We start from the raw sequence: 20,581 nt of genomic DNA on the forward strand, positions 1-20,581 counted from the left end.
TTCTGCAACATAAAAAGGATGTTTGCCAAACTTTGATTTAATACGTTATAGGTGCTCATTAGATATTTAGGTACAGAATAGCTTGCTTTAAAAAAAATCTAATCCTGGGAAATTCAGTACTGTTTTTTAAATCTCTTAATATAATGTTGCTTGAAATAGGTGGGCAGGTGTAACAGGCACACATCTGTGCTACTATCTCCCCTGCCAGGGTAAATTGTTTCCACTTTGCCCTGAAGGGTTGTGCCACCACTGTTCCTGTTTTCCTCTAATTCTGGACTGGGAGAATTTAGAGGTACGAACTGATTATCTTCCTTGATTGAGTACCTGTCCATGCGAGCCCTTACTCTACATCCTACCACATGGGCATGAATCCAAATACTCTGTTAGTATTGCTAAGTGGCAAGTTAATGTCAGGGGAGAAAACCCTCTCCCTTGGTTCTTGGTCAGAAAATTCACATTCCAAACCTCCAGTCCCAAACTAAGAGAGCATGTTTATTAAAGAGAATATTAAAAGAGGCAAGAAGGGAAGCAATGTACACTTAAAAGAAAATGAAACCATCAAAGGAATCTAGCTAACTACACTGAACTCTTGGAAGTAACTTATTTGCTCATAGAGGACACTGGAACATATGCTGAGCACCTTCTTACCTAAAAGGGGTGCCTGGGTTTCAGAGTGACGGCAGACCCCAGTGCCCAAGAAACAAAGAACACTAGTCCATTTTATTAGGTTTAGCTAGAGATGGCTTTGATGGACAGCCACCATTGAATTAGTCAATTTGCATCAAGTCATATAGGCAGGAAGATGCTGGTTCTCACCTTGCTGGGCTGAGAGATGAAGTTAGCAAGGTGTTAATTAAAGGGGTTCATCACATGAAACTTTTATCCTGCTATTGAGAGGGCTCTGTCACGGAAGTTTGCGGGCTGTTTAGATGATGCTGTTACCCTCCAGGGTGTCTCCCGCAATTTTCCCCAGTCTGTCCCATGTTTTCCCCAAACGCAATAAATGTGGAATTTTTTGCAGCCCACAGAACAGGGGCACCATGACCGCCCCGTGAAATTATCCAATAGCAGGAGAAACCGCTCTCTGCCTGCCTGCTGTGGGCATTGGTTTTCAGTTGCTGGGGGCATGCATGGTCAGGATGATAGAGGCACTGAGGATGGGAGCAGGGCTTGTAGGAGCAGATTTGACAGGCACTGGGGCAAGAATCGCCTGTTCATTGCAACTCCTGCCTCAGCTCCAGTCTTGCTGAGAAAGGACTTTCCTCGATTCCCAGGTGTCTGCCATGTAAATGCTTGAGCACATTTCTCAGTTGGAGGGAGAAGAGGGTAAAATGCCTCCCTGCAATGAAGGGGAAACACATCTGATCCCCCACCCCACCAAGCTCAGAAACAATGTCTTTTAATGTTTTGATATTTTTACAATTTTAATATTGATGATTTAATTATATTTTAACTTTTGTACACTTGTATTTATATTTCTATTTATAGCTTTTAACTGTATAAGTTTTAATGTTGTAAAGCCGCCTTGAGTCCCAGTATTGGGGGAAAAGGTGGGCTATACTAACAACAACGTCCTCTATTGATTCAGAGCACCCCATTAAGTTCAATGGGGCTTACTCCAAGTGGGTTGCAGACTTACAGGGCGATCTTATGTCTGCTCAGAAGGAAGTCCCATTGAGTTCAATGTGGCTTACACCCACATAAGTGTGCCACGGATTGCAGATTTACAGCACAATCTTACATTTTATGTCTACTCAGAAGTAAGTCAGAGGTTTCCTGAGGGCTGCAAGAAAACAGCACAGCAGAAATTAAGCTACAGAAACAAGAATCCCCCTCCCCACCCCACCCCGTCCTTTGCACACATGCCAGAGAGGGAGGGAGGCACTCCCTCAGTTCATACCATGTGTCTGCCCTGTAAACGAGCCCTTCCTAATCCCACAAAGAAACCAAAAGCAGGTTCCCACAAAGAAACCACAAGCAGGAAGCTCCGGAATGGATGTGGATTGGGAGGGGAGGTTACTTAATGTAGAAACACCCCCCCCCCCAAAAAAAGGGATGCTTTGCCCAGCTCTGCCAGACAGGTTATTTACAAAGGGCTTTCATGTTTGTGGATTTGAAAGCCCCGGGGAAAGACGTGACAGGATGGGTTGCATCACATGGGCGTTGCTGCCTCAGCTATTTACAGGAAAAGCCAAAATGACTGCTTTGCCAGGTTACAGGGCATTGTGACAGTAGGTTTTAGCACAAAGAGAGCTGAGGTCACATCATGCAAAAATTGCAATCAGTCAAGGGGATCTTGTCAAGTCATTCTGTTTTGCACAGTTGTAGATCTGGCAACGTAGCACCCTGTTTTTTCAGCCACATGCTGAGGTCAGGTCTACCTGAATGTTTCCAAGGCCCTTATTTATTTTATTTTGGGGTAGGGGGACCTGGTTAGGATAAATTATAGAGGAAGGATGTGTTGAAAAGAATGACTATTCTTTCTTAAGTAAATTTCATGAAGGCTCCACCCAGTCAACAACCTGCACTCACTAGTCCTACAGTTTTAGTCCCACACTCACTCTGCTTCCGGCCTGCAGAGTGGTGCAAGTTGAAGAACTTTTATAGTATCGAGTTTGGATAAGTGCAGAACTCACTTATTTATTAAATTTTCCAGCTTGCCTTATCATCAAGCCTCAGGACAGGTTAAATGCTTACAAGCAAAGATATAAATAGAAAATGATAGGAGCATTGCACCATTAATGAACATGGAGCCTGAGAATTGTAGCACATGTCATTTCTGTACTTCTCACTGCTCCAGTGACAGCTTCCTTTGTTGACAACTAGGACCAGTACAATTTCTTCACCTTCTCTAAGGAAATTACTTCCCTTTAGAGAAGCAAGGGATACCAGCCAGAGTTGGCATGAATGTAGTGCTTATAAATAAGAGGAAAAGGAGGTTATCTGCATTGGCAGGATTTCTACTCACATCATTGCTTAGCATTCCTTTTCTGCACTAACTCCTAGAGAGATGTGATGGTCTCCCTTCATATGTCATTTATTTGTAATAAGAATTTATTGAGGGGTTAGTAGATTATGCATGGCCAGCATCAGAGGTAGGCATCATTGGGCACCCGCCAAGGCCCACACTCCTGAAGGGGGTCCACTGTCAATCTTCAGAGGCTCCTTACTCTCTTACCCTCAATCTCCCTGCTCCACTGCCTGTTCACCTGCCTTATCTGACAAGTGGTGACAAGAGTAAAGAGATGGAACATCAGCCTACCTTTCCCTTCTGCTCTCCCTCTAGGCAGTTGTGCCTAGAGAGAATGGGCAGCAGTGACAGAGGTGAACAGGAGGTGGGGGGGTGTCCCACTAAGGGCATCTTACTGAGCCCCCCCCCCCACCTCTGGAGCTCACACTAGTTATACATCCATTTATCTTCTGTATTAGATATTGTTCCTCTGCTCTATGGATATCCTGTGTTAATTTATCAATTTCCTAATCTTCTCCCCTGATATTTTCAATCTAGAAAACATCAACAGATGTTGAAGGGCGAATGCTTGAGCAGTGTATCGCTGAAGAAGACCAGCTTTTCAAAGCTCAGGAACATTACAGAGATGAAGTAGTCAACTTGATACGTATGACTCAGCTCAAGGCTGATGAGAGGGAACAAAAATCAAAGGATTCTTTAAAAGCCCAGGTAAGAAGAATTCAACAAATGGCTAGTTTGGTACATTAGATATTAGTACTTACCTGGACTTGCCAGGAGCTTGTATACTTTTGCCTTCTCCATAGCTTCTGGCTTGTATATTTTAATAATTGGACAAATTGCACAAAGGCCGGTTTCACACCCAAACCACTGGCAAACTATACTTATATGTGATGAAATTATTTTTCTTCCTCTCCTGCACCCACATTCCATGGGAAATCACAAGAATTAGGAAGCTGGGTAAGTTTATTATTTCATTCACTGCTTTTTGTACCAAAATGTTGTTAGTTTGAATGGGTGTTTATTAAAGGAGTTTAATCTTTGAGTGGCCAGAGCCCTTGGAAATCAAACTGTTCTAATGTTTATTACTGTTCCTGACAGCTATCTATACTGGAATTAAAAAAGCAGGAATAACTATGAAGCTAATTAAATATTAAGTGCAAATAACATCTAGACAGATATTTGTTGCTTGGGCATAACTATACAAAGAACAAATAGTATAATAGAGTGCATAACCATTAACTTGATGTTATGATGTATGAATTCGCCCTGTGTGCTAGATTGTCTAGCACTGGTTCAGATAATTTACAACCATAATTCTCTAAACAGTCTCTAGGGATTGCTTGAAATCTGTGCAATGTTTGTTTGTTATATTTATATTCTGCCTGCCCTCCAATGACCTCAAAATGGTGTACATGTCCCCACCCCACACATTTTAGCCTCACAACAACCCTGTGAAGTAAGTGAAGTAGGTTGAGAGCTAACAACTGGGCCATATAAAACTCAGAGTTAAGAAATGGGCCTTAAAGATCGTTGCTGAAGATTTTATGTCACTAGTTCCTTGACTGGAGTTGAAACAGAACAAGAATTGACAACTAGCTGAGATTCGTGAATTCCCAGGGGAAATACTGGTGATAGTTATGGACTTTCTCCACTTTCTTCAAATAGTTATTTCTTACGTTATTTCTCATCTTGTCGTCTAGAAAATTAATTTGACTGCATTGCTTTCTTGTTACCTTGACTACTGAATGTGATGTTCTAATGGTGCAGACAAGTGAACAGTTCTGCTTTGATTCCTGGGATCTTTGGCATGGCATTCCCTGGTTGCACCATTCCCACAGTGCTATTGTGCTGGAAACTTGTAGTGTGAATTCCCTTGGGAAATTATCCAGTATTGGGCAAAATGCGTTAGATGAATGAGACAAAATATATTTTGTAATTAAAAAAATTAAAAGTATTCATCTTTTTCTCACTTATTCAGCCTATAGGGATAACGATTTTGAGCGGCTGCATTGGGAACTGTGGTACCTAACCATTCTTGTGGTTCGTTTTCCCCATCTGGCAATTGGAGCAAGACACATAGTTCCTATATCAGACGGGCCCCCGAGCTCTGTCTGGCGCAGCCCCCCGCCCAACCCCCAGCATTTGCTTCTGCTGAAAAAATAAAAAAGAGGAAAACTGCTCTAGGAATGAACTCTATGATACCTGCCATAGAAGTCTCGTTCCTAGAGCAACCTAGGAAACAGGGCTCCAAGGTTCCTGCCTGCTTAGGATACTCCAGGGATGGTTTAGGAATGAGGCTTCTACAGCAGGAACCATAGAGCCTGTTCCTAGAGCATTGTTTTTCTTTTTTTCAGTGGTGGAGGAATGAGTAAGTGTGCGTACGTCTTAGGGTGTTTCTACATTAAGCACACGCACCCGCCCCGCAAAACCCCACATCCTTTCCGAAGCGTCCTGCTTTCAGTTTCTTTGCGGGATTAGGAAGGGCTTCTTTACACGGCAACCATGTGGTTTGAACTGAGGGAGTGCCTTCCTCCCTCCCTGGCATGTGTGCAAAGGACAGGGGGAGGGGGGAGTCTTGTTCTCGCAGCTTAACTTCTGCTGTAGAGTTTTTTTGCAGTCCCCAGTAAACCTCTGACTTACTTCTGAGTAGACTAAGATTGTGCTGTAAGTCTGCAACCCTTGGCGCACTTATGTGGGAGTAAGCTGCATTGAACGCAATGGGACTTACTTCTGAGTAGACATAAGATCACCCTGTAAGTCTGCAACCCTCAGCACACTTACTTGGGAGTGAGCCCCTTTGAACTTAATGTGGTACTTTGAAACAACAGAGGACGTTGCTTCTGAACTTGGTGCGGTGGGGGATCAGATGTGTCTCCCCTCATTTCAGGGAGGCATTTTACCCTCTTCTCCCTCCAATCGAAAAATGCAGAGGCAGGAGAAGCAATTGGCAGGCAATTCTTGCCCTTGCTCCTGTCAAATCTCAGTGTGACCTCCCCCCCAACAACTGAAAACAAACACCCACAGCAGGCAGACACAGCAGTTTTTTCCGCTATTGGACCACAGGGAAGTCATGGCGCTCCTGTCCCGTGGGCTGGAAAAAATACCATTTTTTTTACATTTGGGGAAAACATGAGATAGGCTGGAGGAAATGGCGGGAGACACCCTGGAGGGTAACAGCATCATCTAAAGAGCCCGCAAACTTCTGAGAGGGAGCCATCTCAATAGCAGGATAAAAGTTCCGTGTGATGAACCCCTCTGTGAGTGGGGGGAAGTGACTGCATGAGTGACATTGTTATGCGTAATCATTATCTACTCGTTTTTTAGAAATGTTTTCACAACTCTTACAATTACCAAAATATTCACTGCTATTTCTGCTGTAGGTACGGCTGAATAACATTATTGCAGAAATAAAAACAAAAGACTTTGAAATAAGGGAACATAAGAAGAAGCAAAGAGAAATTCAGAGACAGTAAGAAAACCCTGACAATGGATTTGATGAAGTAACTTCTTCTACAGCAAGGGACAGCAGATACTTTAAAATGATTAACATCTTTCCCTATTTTTTTGATTTTCAGGATGAAAGAATTTGCTAAAATGTATGACATTGTGCGACATGAGAGAAACAAACTGGTAAACCTTGTGCATTGTGCCCGCCAGAAGACAAATGAAATTAAAGAGAAAGTCAAAATGCTAGACAATGAGATGGAAATATTAAGGCACAATCATGTAATTAAGGAGAGGTGAGCATCCAGATAAATAATTCCACATAATTATTCCTGGCTATGTTTAGCAACTAGGTTTTTATTTTCTTATTATATGACAAATGGTATCTCTTCTGTTTGTATATTTTCTGCTTCACTGCATTCTTACTACACATTGAACCTGATGCAGTTAAAAGAATCTGCATGTATAAACAGGTTTATGCAATCTACGCTTGTAGATTAAGAGCTGCAGGCATGAATCAAACACACATTCAGATGCACATATAAGGTGCAGTCTATCTGGACTGAGTGAAGGTGCAGTCTATCTGGACTGGACTGCTTTGAATGGGAGACAGGTTCCAATGTGCATTCAGCATGGTGTAGTGGTTAGACTGGACTTAGTCCAGGGAGACTTGGGTTCAAATCACTCCCTGCTCAGCCACAAAGCTTACTGAGTGATCTTTGTCCATTCACTGTCTTTCATCCTAACTTACTTCACAGGATTGTTGTGAGGATAAAATGGGAGATCTACATATGCTGCTCTGAGTTCCTTTAAAATTCAATAAATAAATGACAAAAAATGTGTCCTTTTCAAAAAAGGACACATATAGGAAGTGGAAAGAAGGCCAAGTAACAAAGGAAGAGTACAGGCAGGTAGCACAGAATTGCAGGGATGGCGTCAGGAAGGCTAAAGCGGAGAACGAGGTGAGGTTAGCGAGGGATGCTAAAAACAACAAAAAGGCTTTCTTCAGCTACGTGCATAGTAAAAGGCAGAGGAAAGAAATGGTTGTTCAGCTATTAAATAAGGATGGCAAAATGATAACAGATGACAAAGAAAAGGCAGAGGTGCTCAATTCCTACTTTGGCTCAGTCTTCTCCCAAAAGAGGGTCTATGACCCCCCTGGCAAAGGCGAAGTACAGGCTGAAGGGGCAGGATTGCAGCTTGAGATCGACAGGCATATGGTCAAGGAACACCTCATTACTTTGAATGAGTTCAAATCTCCAGGGCCAGATGAACTGCATCCTAGAGTCATAAAGGAACTGGCAGAAGAGCTCTCAGAACCGCTGTCTATTCTCTTTGAGAAATCATGGAGGACCGGGGAAGTGCCAGATGACTGGAGGAGGGCTAACGTTGTCCCTATCTTCAAAAAGGGTAAAAAGGAGGAACCTGGGAACTACAGACCAGTCAGTCTGACATCAATCCCTGGGAAAATTCTGGAGCAGATCATAAAGCAATCCATCTGGAAGCACCTTGACAACAATGCAGTGATTACTCGAAGCCAACATGGATTTGTCAAAAACAAGTCCTGCCAGACAAATCTGATCTCATTTTTTGATCAAGTCACCTCCCTTGTAGACCGTGGGAATGCTGTAGACATCATATACCTCGACTTCAGCAAAGCTTTCGACAAAGTGCCCCATGATATCCTGATGAGCAAACTAGCTCGAAGTGGGCTAGATGAAACAACGATCATGTGGATCCACAGTTGGCTACAGAATCGGACTCAAAGAGTGCTTATCAATGGGACCTTCTCAAGCTGGGGAGAGGTAACGAGTGGGGTACCGCAGGGCTCAGTCCTGGGCCCAGTGCTCTTCAATATTTTTATTAATGACTTGGAGGAGGAGGTGCAGGGAATGCTGATCAAATTTGCAGATGACACAAAATTGGGAGGGATAGCTAATACTTTGGAAGACAGAAACAAAATTCAAAGTGATCTGGATAGACTGGAGTGCTGGGCAGAAAACAACAGAATGGCATTTAATAGGGACAAATGCCAAGTTCTGCACCTAGGAAAAAGAAACCAAATGCACAGTTACAAGATGGGGGATACGTGGCTCAACCACACTACGAGCGAGAAGGATCTTGGAATTGTCGTCGATCACAAGCTGAATATGAGCCAACAATGTGATGTGGCTGCAAAAAAGGCAAATGCTATTTTGGGCTGCATTCATAGAAGCATCGCTTCCAAATCCCGGGAAGTACTAGTTCCCCTCTACTCAGCACTGGTTAGGCCTCATCTGGAGTACTGTGTCCAGTTCTGGGCACCACACTTTAAGAAGGATGCAGACAAGCTGGAGAGGGTTCAAAGGAGGGCAACAAAGATGATCAGGGGACTGGAAACAAAGCCCTATGAAGAGAGACTGAAAGAACTGGGCATGTTTAGCCTTGAGAAGAGAAGACTGAGGGGAGATATGATAGCGCTCTTCAAGTACTTGAAAGGTTGTCACAGAGAAGAAGGCCAGGATCTCTTCTTGATTATCCCAGAGTGCAGGACACGGAATAATGGGCTCAAGTTACAGGAAGCCAGATTCCGACTGAACATCAGGAAAAACTTCCTGAGTGTCAGAGCAATACGGCAATGGAACCAATTACCTGGGGAGGTGGTGGGCTCTCCCACACTGGAGGCCTTCAAGACGAGGCTGGACAGCCATTTGTCAGGGATGCTCTGACTTGGATTCCTGCATTGAGCAGGGGGTTGGACTCGATGGCCTTGTAGGCCCCTTCCAACCCTACTATTCTATGATTCTATGATTCTATGACAATGCCCCATTCAGCTTGACCATCTTTCTCACATTGTTCCAAGGACGTTGCCAAGAGCACATTGGCTTCTCTGGCAAGTGTATGGGAAGGGTCCTCACTAAAGAAGATTCTTTCACCTTTGAAATGTGCTGCAAGGCTGGATGTTAAGAATGCATGAGTGCACATACCAAGGAGATACCGTTAAATTGTTGTGGGATGCCTGAAACAGAAGAGAAAGTTGTGCAATAGCAGCACATAGCACTCCAAAGGGAATCAAAAGTGGCAGAAGCTCTGATGAATTCACTTAGGGAGTAGAGGGGGATGGCAAATATTAGGACTTCAGAGCAAAAGGGGCTGGTGCCTGGTGGAACTAAAAACATGTTACGACGCGACTCAGTTGGTGAATATGTCTACTTCAATGGACAGATCTTAAGGGAGGATGGTTGGCTCAGATTAGAGTAGATATCTGCAATATATCAATTTAAATTAATCCCTTAGATGTCCAGAAAGCTGAGACATATTGGATACATAATACTAAGCTCTATAATAAACATTGTACATACGGTAAACTCTACATTAAATCCTGGCATTTGTTAAGATGTACTGGCTGACACGCATGTGGCCATTTCCACCTCAGTCACCAAACACTAATGCAAATAGGCAACTTAGTATCAGAGGAATAAAGGAGGCAGAAACAAGGTTTTTGAAAGAGCAACACGAATTGTTGATCATAATTCAAGCATAAAAAATTAAACAGTTGATTTAAGGCGTTTAAGTGAGATCAAGCATTTACAGGGTTAAAGAAAGCCCCAAAATATGATAGATGCAAGTCCATGTGAAATGAGGTGGGAGTGTTAACAGAAGAGCAAAGCATGTGCAGTATCGCTCCCTACTGTGGGTGGATGGGTGGGTCTGTCTAAATATGGACGGGGAGGAGGGGAGAAAGGAGGTTGAGATTTCTGATTCAATTAAAGGATTGGGAGGTGTTGCAAATGAGTGGTTTCTAGGGCAATATGGGTGGTGGAGTTTAGAGTGAATTTGGGGGTGTAAAATGTTGTGGATTGATGCAAAAGGAGGAGAGATTTAAGGGCGGAAGGAGGGGTGTTATCCATTGTATAATCCTTGGGGAGCAATATTCTCATCTAACTCTCAGGTGCAGATGCTTCTTTTTGACCCTTAGGTGCCAATATGTCTGCAGTTGTTCATCAGGCTCCTGCCACACCCACACCTACACTACACATTGGATGGCGAATGGTTTTCTACATTACTGTAATTGTTACATCCTTGTTTTCCTGTCCTGTGGGATATAGAACTATAACTGACCAGTGTTTCCACAGATGTCTACAGTTGACTTTTGACAGGGAAGATGCATTTTTAAATGTATCAGGGAAGTAATACTAGTAAAAGTCAAAATATTTAATATCAGTGTCATGCTTTTATGTGTTTGAGCAGTTCACATACATTACCTCAGCAATCATTTTAAGAAATTGGGGAGGGCTAAAAGTGTCTTGTCTAAGGCCACCCAGAAATGTAACATTATTTAAACAGTGTTTTTATTTTATTCAGAAAATTGCAAAAATACCAGCTGAAGCTTTCAAATAATATTGCCATCAAAGATAGCATCCAGTGTGATGTCTGCAAGGTTTATCAAACACTCCAAGAGATGAAAGAAAAGCGAGAGCAGCAGCTGATGGACGTTGAAAGACTCACCAACACGCTCACTCGTATTGAGGAGGAAATGGTGCAGTTGCGTAAAAAGTACGAAAGAGCTGTTCAGCGCCGAAACGAGAGGTAGGGGCCAGGGTAATCCAGAAGGTGCGGAGACGATTCTGCAGTATTTCATTGGAATGTTAGCCTCTGTGTTGGCGGAAATCGTCTCTCAGTCCCCTAGCCCTATGTAATGTGCCTTCTTATATTGCTGCTATATTTTGCTTGCAGGGGGGTTAACATTTGAAAATGTCCCATGAATATATTGCTAAAACTACTTATATAGCCATTATGGTGCTCATCACAGGTGGACAAAGACAGCTGTTAAGAAACAACAACCCTAAACAAAACACAGAGGGACTTGCTTCCAAGTAAAGATACATAGGACTGCACTATTACTCACCATGCCATATGCATGTTTGTATCCTCAGTGTAGTGCAATCAAGATTAACTTGTTGCCTGAGTTACCACAAACCTCAGATTCCTGTATCAATCTGTGGGTTTTATTCTTGAGTAATAACTTTAGGTTTCTCTTACGATCACGAGTGCAGATTAAAAATAATATTTTATTGATTTAATCAGTCTGATCGTGCACATGTTACCCAGACCATAGTAAATTGTTTTTGAACAAAGCCTGTAGTCCTAGCAGGTCCTAGGGTTTGTTCCCATGTCAACAGAACATTAAGAAGAAAGACAAAGACATATTCTAATGAAGAAAGCCCCATGATTATAGATACAGAAAGTATGTGTTGTAAAATATGTTCCTTGAATTGTAGTTCAAAATGAATTAAATCCATTAGAACCTGTTTTTAAGTCTTTACTGTGGGGTTTCATTGTAGTGGAGTTCAGCTCATAGAGCGTGAAGAAGAAGTATGCATTTTTTATGAAAAAATAAATATTCAGGAGATGATGACTCGAAATGGCGATATGGAGGTTAATGTGATGGATGAAAAGATCCGCTTTCTAAAGTTGAAGCTAACTGAGAAAAAAAGGCAGATTGAATTATCACTGAGAACATTGCCCATGAAAAGAAGTCTAGATGCTGATTTAGTGGTCCTTCAGATTCAGGTAGGTGCAGTTAAAAACATTATCTGTTCCAAATCAGATTTTTTTATTTTAAAATGTAAACAAAATAAAGCCATAACTCTGGAAGTGTGAGGTTGTTAGTTGCATCCTATATTTGGTAAATAATGCAGAACTATCCAGATTTCAAATCTAATTACCATTAAAACCAGGTGCAGAATTGTACCAAGTGCCCTACCTCATGGGCAGTCTTGCCACACAGGAAGAATGATGCATAATGACAGTAAATTCCATTTAAATTAATGGAACTTCCACCCTGTTGCTATAATCAACATTTCCCTGGGGGTTCAAATATGCACAGTCATATTGTAGCATGCTTGTTATGTTCAGTGCTGGAGAAAGCAACTGGCAAGTATACTGAAATGAACAAGGGAGCCCTTGCCTGGGAACGCACATTCCCACCTACATTGCAAATCAGCGGGGAATCTGTTTCCAGTTCCATGGCCCAGTATGATTCAGATGCCATATTAGATTACTCTTCTGTGCAGGATGGATGCTTATCTTTGAGCTAGGAATCAAACACCTGTGGGTGTGTATGGAGGTTTTTCACAGGCGCAGGGTAGCTGCCAATTTTCTTTTCCACTAGCAGCTTTTGTGCACCATGGAGTATGGCTCTGAAGGGCCTGCTCATACTTTGTGAGTGACAATTGGGGGCTGCCATTGGGAAGGGGAAGGAGGGTCGGGGGAAAAGCCGATGTATATGTAGTGGATTGAACATGGCTGTTTGGATCCCAACCAAGATTTAAAGCCTGGGTTCTCAATCCAGCAAGTGAACCCAAAGGAGGAACCCTGCTTCCATACATAGATCTCCTGTGGAAACATGTTCAGAATCTGGAGTTCAAGTTTTAATTTTGCCTGAGATTTTGCTTGTACTTGGGATACAAAGTAACTGTTATTAGGTAGGACTAATTAAAAAGAACATATATGGGATTAATGTAAGTATAATTGCACTTTCAATCCTATTGCTGTAAAATAGTAGTTCGATTCACTAAAACAATACATTAAATCTATTCTAGAGAGGCTGTCCTACCTGCTATGAATAATCCATGTGTTGGACATGGTTAAAATTTTAGTTATTGTCACAAGATGTCAAGAAACGCTACGGAGCTCCCTAATGCTAGGGACATTCTTTCCTTTCTTTCTGAAAAAGCGTATTTACCTTTGACCTTATTAGCAAACAGTAATTTTTTCCATGCAGTTTCTGATCATTCCTATATAGAATTCTAACTTTTGACATATCAGGCCTGCTGGTATTTCTGTAGAAGAGCAACTCTGCATTGCTGACTTGCAGCTCTGGAGTATTACCTCTACTAGTTTTGGGAAACTGTATATAAAGCAGAGGGTTTTGCCAGAGCCCCTAGGGAATGCATAAACAATCTGGGTAATCAGAAATCTGTAGGGATGTCAGAGAATTTCTCCATGAATCTCCGGGAGGCCGAATGCCAACGCATTTGGCCCCCCAAAATTGGTGGAGAAACGGTCCGCCACCCCCCCCGGGATGGGACTTACCTTCGGCGAATGTCCCTGGCGGCGGCGGCTCCCGGCGGCGGTTCGGCGGTGGCGGCGGCCGGTCTTCCGACCGGCTGCCACCGCCGCCATTTCCAAGTAAAAAACAACAACAACAACAACAAACATGATAGGCTACGTAAAGATTTACGTAGCCTATCACGGCTAGATTTTCAAAAAACACCGTGATAGCCTACGTAAATGTTTACGTAGCCTATCACGGCTGACTTTGGGGGGGGGGAGCGCGTATGCAAATGGCGGCGCCCATGGGCAAAATGGCGGCGCCCATGGCCAAAACGCAAAATTTGCGTTCCTTATTTTGGCACGGGTAGTCTACGTAAATATTTACGTAGACTACCCGTGCCAAAATAAGGAACGCAAATGGCGGTGCCCATGGGCGCCGCCATTTGCGTACACGCTTTTTTTTTCCCCCCAAAGTCAGCCGTGATAGGCTACGTAAACATTTACGTAGCCTATCACGGCTGACTGCAGGCCAGGGACGCAAACGGCGGCGGCTACAGCCGCGGCCATTTGCGTCCTGGCAGGAGCAGAACTTTCGCAGCCGGAGAGGTGGGGCGCTCCCCCCCCGGCCAGAATTTCGGCGGGGAGAAACGGAGCGCCTCCCCCCCACCGCGAAGCAAGCTTCGGGATCAGGTAAGTGACTTCCGTCCATCCCTAGAAATCTGAATGAAAAATATAGTTTAAAGATAGGTACTATGACGCATTACTAAATGGAAAAGGGTGAGAGTTGTATTCACCAAATCACATCAAATACACTTGTACATATGAGCTAGGTTACTGAAGGATGTTTGCAAACTTCTGAACTGCTTGTGGGGAAGGTTTCGTCATAGAATTGGGGCAGTGGGAACAGGAACAGGAGCAGCTACATACTGCAGGCAGCTTAGGGCGGTGGGATAGCTTAAGGACCAAATTGGCAGGGCAGTCAAGAAGGCAGGAGGGGAATGGAGGCAAATCTCTCACATAGTTCAGAGCCAGGAGAGGTTCTGTGGTGTTCGTAAGGAGAGGCAGAAGAGGGTGAAAGGCTGGATTTCACATGCTGATTCAAAACTATCTAGTGTTAGGCTGCAATTTCTAGTTACATTTATAATTGCTAATGAGGGAGCTAGAGTAAGGCCACAACCCCAAACACGCTGTCTAGGAAGTGGTAAACCTCACTGTAGTGTTGCAGAACCCAGAGTCAGAGAGACCACGGAGTGAAGGAAAAAGAGATTCTTTATTTAACGCGCGGGCTTAAGGCTGGAATCATTTCCAAAGAGCCAGAAGCCCCGAAATACATCAGCACATTGTTTTTATAGACATTGTGACACATATGAAACGGCTCCTCCTCCCCCTCCCGCGTGGGGTTGCAGTCCTCAACATTTCTTTTCCCAGCACCATTGTTTATAATACAAGAACTGGGTTATAGGGTAGCCATGATAAGGAGAGAACAGAAGAGAACAGCAGAGAACAAGATATACAATTGTATGACCTTTGACAAGATAAGGAATTCCTGTGTCTCGTCAGCTTACAACAATATATTCAAGGGAGAAAGAGCTCAGCAAGAACATGAAGCATGAGACTGCATGAGGCTACTTAGTCTGACCCCCGATATGGCTGCTATAGTACCTCGTGGGAGCAGCTTCTGAGCGCACATGCATCCGTGTGCTTCTTATGTTAAAAAAAATTAGCACAAAAATAGGGTGGCACTGAGACTGGAAAACATCCTCAGGGTTAGATGCTATTTTGATGAGGCCATCGCACAGATACATTGTGGTTTCTTGTGCTGCGCTGCAGTTTGTTCTGGAATGGATTTCAGGCCTCCTGAAGTACAGCGCATTTGAAGGAGGAGGGGAAGAGAGTCTTTTTGAGTCTTCATGCTAAAGCCTACTTACCACAGTCCAGCACAGGATTGTGACTAGCATTTAATAACATCACAATCAAACGTGGCAAGGGTACTTAAAGCTAAGGATCGTTCATATCACTTTTATAGACATTTGAGGGACAGAGGGAGTGTGCGCAGCATAGCATGTGGGCTTTGCTGTGAAAGTTCACTCATTAGAAAATGAAGGAAACACAAAGGTTAAAGGCCTCTTACAAGTCCCAAGTTTTGAAGGTTGTATCATGGGTGTGATGTGGGGCCCACAGACCAGTGCTACCATAAATGTAGAGAGACTCAGTAGCTTGTCCACACATAGACCAGGACTGCTGGTAAATTAGTTGGAAACAAGGACCCACGGGCCCCTTTAACGTGAGCTAGCGACTGCCACATGTTTACATGTCACTACTGTATAGATGCATACTGGAGAGGGGGAGACTTCTGCACCTGCTAACTTACTAAGGGCAGGTAGTTCTGTGGCTACTTTTCTGCTGTATTCTACCACTTGTGTCAATGACAGTTGCACAGCAGCGGCTGATGATGGATTGTGTAAAGGGTTATATTCATAGTGCTGAGCACGTGTATGAGCGCTCACTGACACTGTGGCTAGCTACATCCTTTTGTGGTTTGTTTCAGTTTTCCGTTTATGCATTTTTTCCGTTTCTTTCATATTGCTGCACATACTGTGGTGTTGTTCCAGGAAGCTGAGAACCAGCACATCACAATCTGTCCAAATTTTAAACCAGTGTAATTGGGAGGAACAGCAACTTTACCTTAGTTTTCTGCCATCAAGCTCTTGTTTAAACATTCTCTGGTGGGGATTGTTAAAAACCTTTTCCTGTGAAGCAACTTGACTTCTGAGAACAAGAAGGACAGGATGGTGTGACTTCGCAAGAAAAAAGAAGTCCACAGAATGAATCACCTGTTTTGTCCAGTCCAGATTAGGAAATACCACTGTACATTTTGTCAAAATAGTTATTTTGTTGCTGTTGTCACAGGATTTACATTTCTTCAGAAATGCAAGTGCAACAGAACTGTGTTCAGCCACCACTTTACTTTCCAAAGCCAGAATTGTTTATTTCCCTGAAATCTCATAGATTTCTTAAAATTACCAAAAAGTAGAACTGAGTTCAGGTTGGGTAGTTAGTGGGTTCAAATGTTAAAAAGGGAGGTATTTTTACCATTATGAAAGGGGAAAATGCATACTAACTTAACAAGCTGATTGTATATGATATATTCGTCACTCTTGTTTGATAGTATTCACAATGCAAGGACAGAATTAAAAGCCTGGAGAAATTGTTTACAGACCCTAATGGAGAAAAAAGAACAAGAACACTGCCAGGAAAGGACCCCTCTCAACCAGAGCTGTTCAAAAAGATAGAGGAGGTAATATTATTCATGGCTTGAAGAGGCCATCACGGTAAACAGCCATGTTTCACTACTAACTGGATTGAAAAATAGGCAGAACAAAACAATGCAAAAACTGCATCCCTGTGTCTTTATTTTATCCCTTTCTTAGCCACACAGTCTTCCCAAGGCAGCTCAGTATTCTCCCTATGCCCTCTATGTAGTAACGCTCATCCTTTGTCCTGACGTTGTGCATTGCACCACCCCACTAGCCAGTGATGTTGAACAGGGATGGAGACATGTACAAGATCACTATGTCAGACCATGGAATAAGTTATACTACATATTATGGAGGGGCTAGGGAAGAACTCACAGAAGGATACTGTCTTCAGTGACAGCCCCATATCTTTTGTAACACTATAGTCCTTCCTTTGATTGTGATTAATCACTGTTATTTCTTACATCCTACAAACATTGCTCATGGGCCTTCTATTTCCAAAGTTGAACTGCAAGATGTGGGTTTTTCCTGCCTCTTTCTGCCAGTCTAAAGCCTTACAAGTGGCAGAATTTCTGACTAAATCTAGCCATTATAAAAACATAATGGCCACAATACAACAGAGTTAGACATGCTTGAGTTCACAGAAATCAAGAAAGGAATAAAAGACAAATGGGAGGTGGTCTTGAATTAGGGCTGTCAGCCACTTCACAATTTTATTGAACTGGCTTGCTTTTATATTAATAAATGAATCAAATTACACATCAGTTGTAGTATGACAGTTTCAGTGGGTATATCCAAAGGTTTTCTTCCTCCAACAGAAACTGTCCTTCCATTGGAGGAAAGCTCCTGTCAGAGAAAACCCTTTAGATGCAGCCCAGTATGTAATCCTGATACTGCCTGGAAAATGGATTGATATCAAAGAGCACAAACTTACTTCATCTTCTTCATGGCATCTCTCTTTGAAATGTTTTATCTTTCAATTGTTGTACGCTTTCAAATTCTGATGTGACACATACACCTCTGTGAGAATAATGCCCAATGCATTCTTTCAGAAGAAACTATTACATCAGACTCATCCCTGTATTGTATGCTAATTTAATCCTGAAACACTGTTGTTTGCCATCCAGACCCAGAAAATCTGGGATGGCAAGTCTGTGTTGTAAAAAACAAAATAAAAAGATAATGGAACATTGGTTTTGGCAGTTTTATTTCCCATTATTAATTGCGTACATTTATAAATTTGCTGTCACTACAGTTGGAAATACAGCTGGCACAAAAGGAAGAGAAATTGCTTGAGAAGGACTTTATTTATGAGCAAGTTTCGCGGCTGACAGAAAAAATCAACAGGAAGGCAGACAACAGCAGACAGGATACATTAACACTGGCAAAAAAGGTGAGGATATGTCACATAAGCTTTCTACAAGCACTTCTATATTTGGCCCATGATTATTTTTCCCTGATATTTTTACGTTCCATTATATAGTATAAAGCAAGGCTAAATGTAGGAAATAATTCCTATTAGAACAGTAAATAGAAAGAACTGCCAGTTCTAAAGAGATTATATGTATAAGTAAAGATATACAAACCTTTACAAAATATACAATGTAGAACATAGTTTGCAAAGTCTTTGGAACAGTCGTCCTCCAGCTGGAGTTAGTTGTACAGTGCTCAACTATGGAGACACCATGTGGCAATGAAATGGGAGGGGGTTTTGCTTATTTGGGAGAGTGGAGGAGTTTAGGGAAACTGGGTATCATTTTGCTATTGCTCTTCATTCCAGATGAATGGACTACAAGAGAAAATAAAAAGTACAACACAAAAGATGATGGCTCTTATTGCAGAGTTATCTATGAACCAAGCCCTTGCCATTAAACTGCAACAAGAAATGAGGGACAAAGAACAGTTTTTAATGTGCATCACCTCCAGGCTAGAGAAAGGTCTCCCACCTCCTAAGGAAGTAGAGATGGAGTGGTTAAAGGTGCTCCGTGATGAAGAAGTATATAAGGCTGCTGCAGAAGACAAAGCAAAAGTGAGTTTCTGTTGGGATTCCGATGCTGACATTTGTGTTTTGTCCAGTATGGGTTTATGAAGAGGTTTGTTAACTCGTAACTTGGTGACGTGGAGCTCTAAGTAGGGGCCAAGGCTCTTCCAGCCGTATTTCAGATGGCCAATTCCAGAAGATGGTGCTTGGGAATTATTGCTCTGTCTCTTGGCACTTATGCCTTGGCGTGCCCCATTCTGTTCAACATATGCATGGAACTGCTGCGAGAGGTTATCCAGAGATATAGACTGAGGTGTCACCAACAGGCAGGTGACACTCAGTTCTATCTCTCCTTTTCATCCAACCCAAATAAAGCAGGGAATGTTCTGAATCCGTGTCTGGGTGTGGTAAAGGACTAGATGAGGCCCAGTAAACTGAGACTTAATCCAGGTAAGCTGGAGGTACTGTCAGTGGGTTGTTCTTCTGCCTGTTCATTCAGCCTGATACTCAACCCATTCTGGAGGGAGTTGCACTTCCCCTAAAGGATTAGGTTCCTAGTTTGGGGGTGCTCTTAGATCCAGCACTATTATTAGAGGCACAGGTGGCCTTGCGTACCTTATATCATCTTACGCTGAAATACCATCCTTATCTGGACAGAGATAGCCTAGCTACAGTTATCCATGCTCTGGTAACCTCTCATTTAGATTACTACAATACGTTATGTGGGGCTCCCTTTGAAAACAAGTCCATAAATTTCAGCTGGTTCAAATAGGGCAGCGAGATTATTCACAGGGACCCAACTGAGAGTGCTGTTATTAACCTACAAAGCCTTAAATAGCTTGGGGCGAGGTTACCAGAAAGACCATCTCCTTCCATGTACACCTTCCCGGACCCTTATTCTTAGAGGCCCTTCTCTAGATGCCCTTGCCAAATGAGGTGAAGTGGCTACTGAGAGGGCCTTTTCGGTGGTGGCACCCCAGTTGCAGAATGCCCTCCTCAGAGAGGCTCGCCTGGGCCTTCATTGTGGTCTTTTCAGCACCAGGTCAAGACCTTATTTTCCCAGGCTTTTTAGCCCTTCAGTTTTAAAGATTGTGTTAGTGTGTTTTTAGCTCTTTTGACTGTTGCCGGATTTTATCTTTGTTCTTACTGCTTTAAATTTATGAGTTTTTCAAATTTTGTTTTACTGTGTTAAGTATTTATTTTGTGAGCTACCCAGAGAGCTTTGGTTTATGTAGAGAAATAAAATTAATTAAAATTACTATCTAGTAGCGCTTCAGGTCCTCGGTAGCAGAGAGCTCTTCAGACCACAGAGATGGTTGCCTTCTAGCACTGACCCAGGGAAACAACATCTGTGATGCTGTAGGAACTCCTATACTTGCATCTTCCTTGAAATCCATGGTAGCTCAAAACCTCTGTCTCCCTTCCTCACATTCTGAAAGAATGTATTCATTTTAAGTACACACTAAACAGGGCACAGAATAAAATATAATTTAACTTCCCATTTACATGTAATCAGCTGCAGGAACTCGCAAGATCCTTGAAACACATTTCTTTGATCTCAGTGTTCATAGGTGATGACTTGCATGAAAGGGTTCTACCCTTAAAAACAGCCTTAAAATAATGTTACATAAATAAATGTGTCTAACAGCCAGAGACCAAACACCACAGCATTCATTTCACCTCTAGAACACACACTTCTCAGTGGAAGCAATTCAGACATCCACCTTCAACACACACGTGACTCAGCTCTGACATAATGCTCAGACGCCATAAGAGAGTGTGTGCTTTTGCTGTAGCTCACTTTTGTTTTTAAAAGTAATTGTTATTGATAACATCTACAACTCATTATCCTTTTAATGAGAGGTAACAAAGGCACAGAGCAGTGAAGAG

General features: G+C 42.7%; 1 protein-coding gene across 4 annotated transcripts in view; it reads left to right on the forward strand.

The window, feature by feature from the left end:
• CCDC146 (coiled-coil domain containing 146) overlaps positions 1-20,581 on the forward strand; it is a 97,181-nt gene that overhangs the window by 75,211 nt on the left and 1,389 nt on the right. For all 4 annotated transcript variants that reach the window (XM_084811498.1, XM_084811499.1, XM_084811497.1 and 1 more), the window contains 8 exons: positions 3,509-3,679; positions 6,352-6,440; positions 6,547-6,711; positions 10,760-10,984; positions 11,740-11,968; positions 16,623-16,751; positions 17,966-18,103; positions 18,491-18,739. In XM_084811498.1, the coding sequence (XP_084667624.1) occupies positions 3,509-3,679; positions 6,352-6,440; positions 6,547-6,711; positions 10,760-10,984; positions 11,740-11,968; positions 16,623-16,751; positions 17,966-18,103; positions 18,491-18,739 (1,395 nt within the window). The remainder of the gene's footprint in view (positions 1-3,508; positions 3,680-6,351; positions 6,441-6,546; positions 6,712-10,759; positions 10,985-11,739; positions 11,969-16,622; positions 16,752-17,965; positions 18,104-18,490; positions 18,740-20,581) is intronic.

The sequence above is a fragment of the Heloderma suspectum genome, chromosome 7, assembly GCF_057233095.1.
Source record: "Heloderma suspectum isolate Gila_16-S chromosome 7, 16-S_ref, whole genome shotgun sequence".
Classification (NCBI taxonomy): Eukaryota; Metazoa; Chordata; class Lepidosauria; order Squamata; family Helodermatidae; genus Heloderma; species Heloderma suspectum.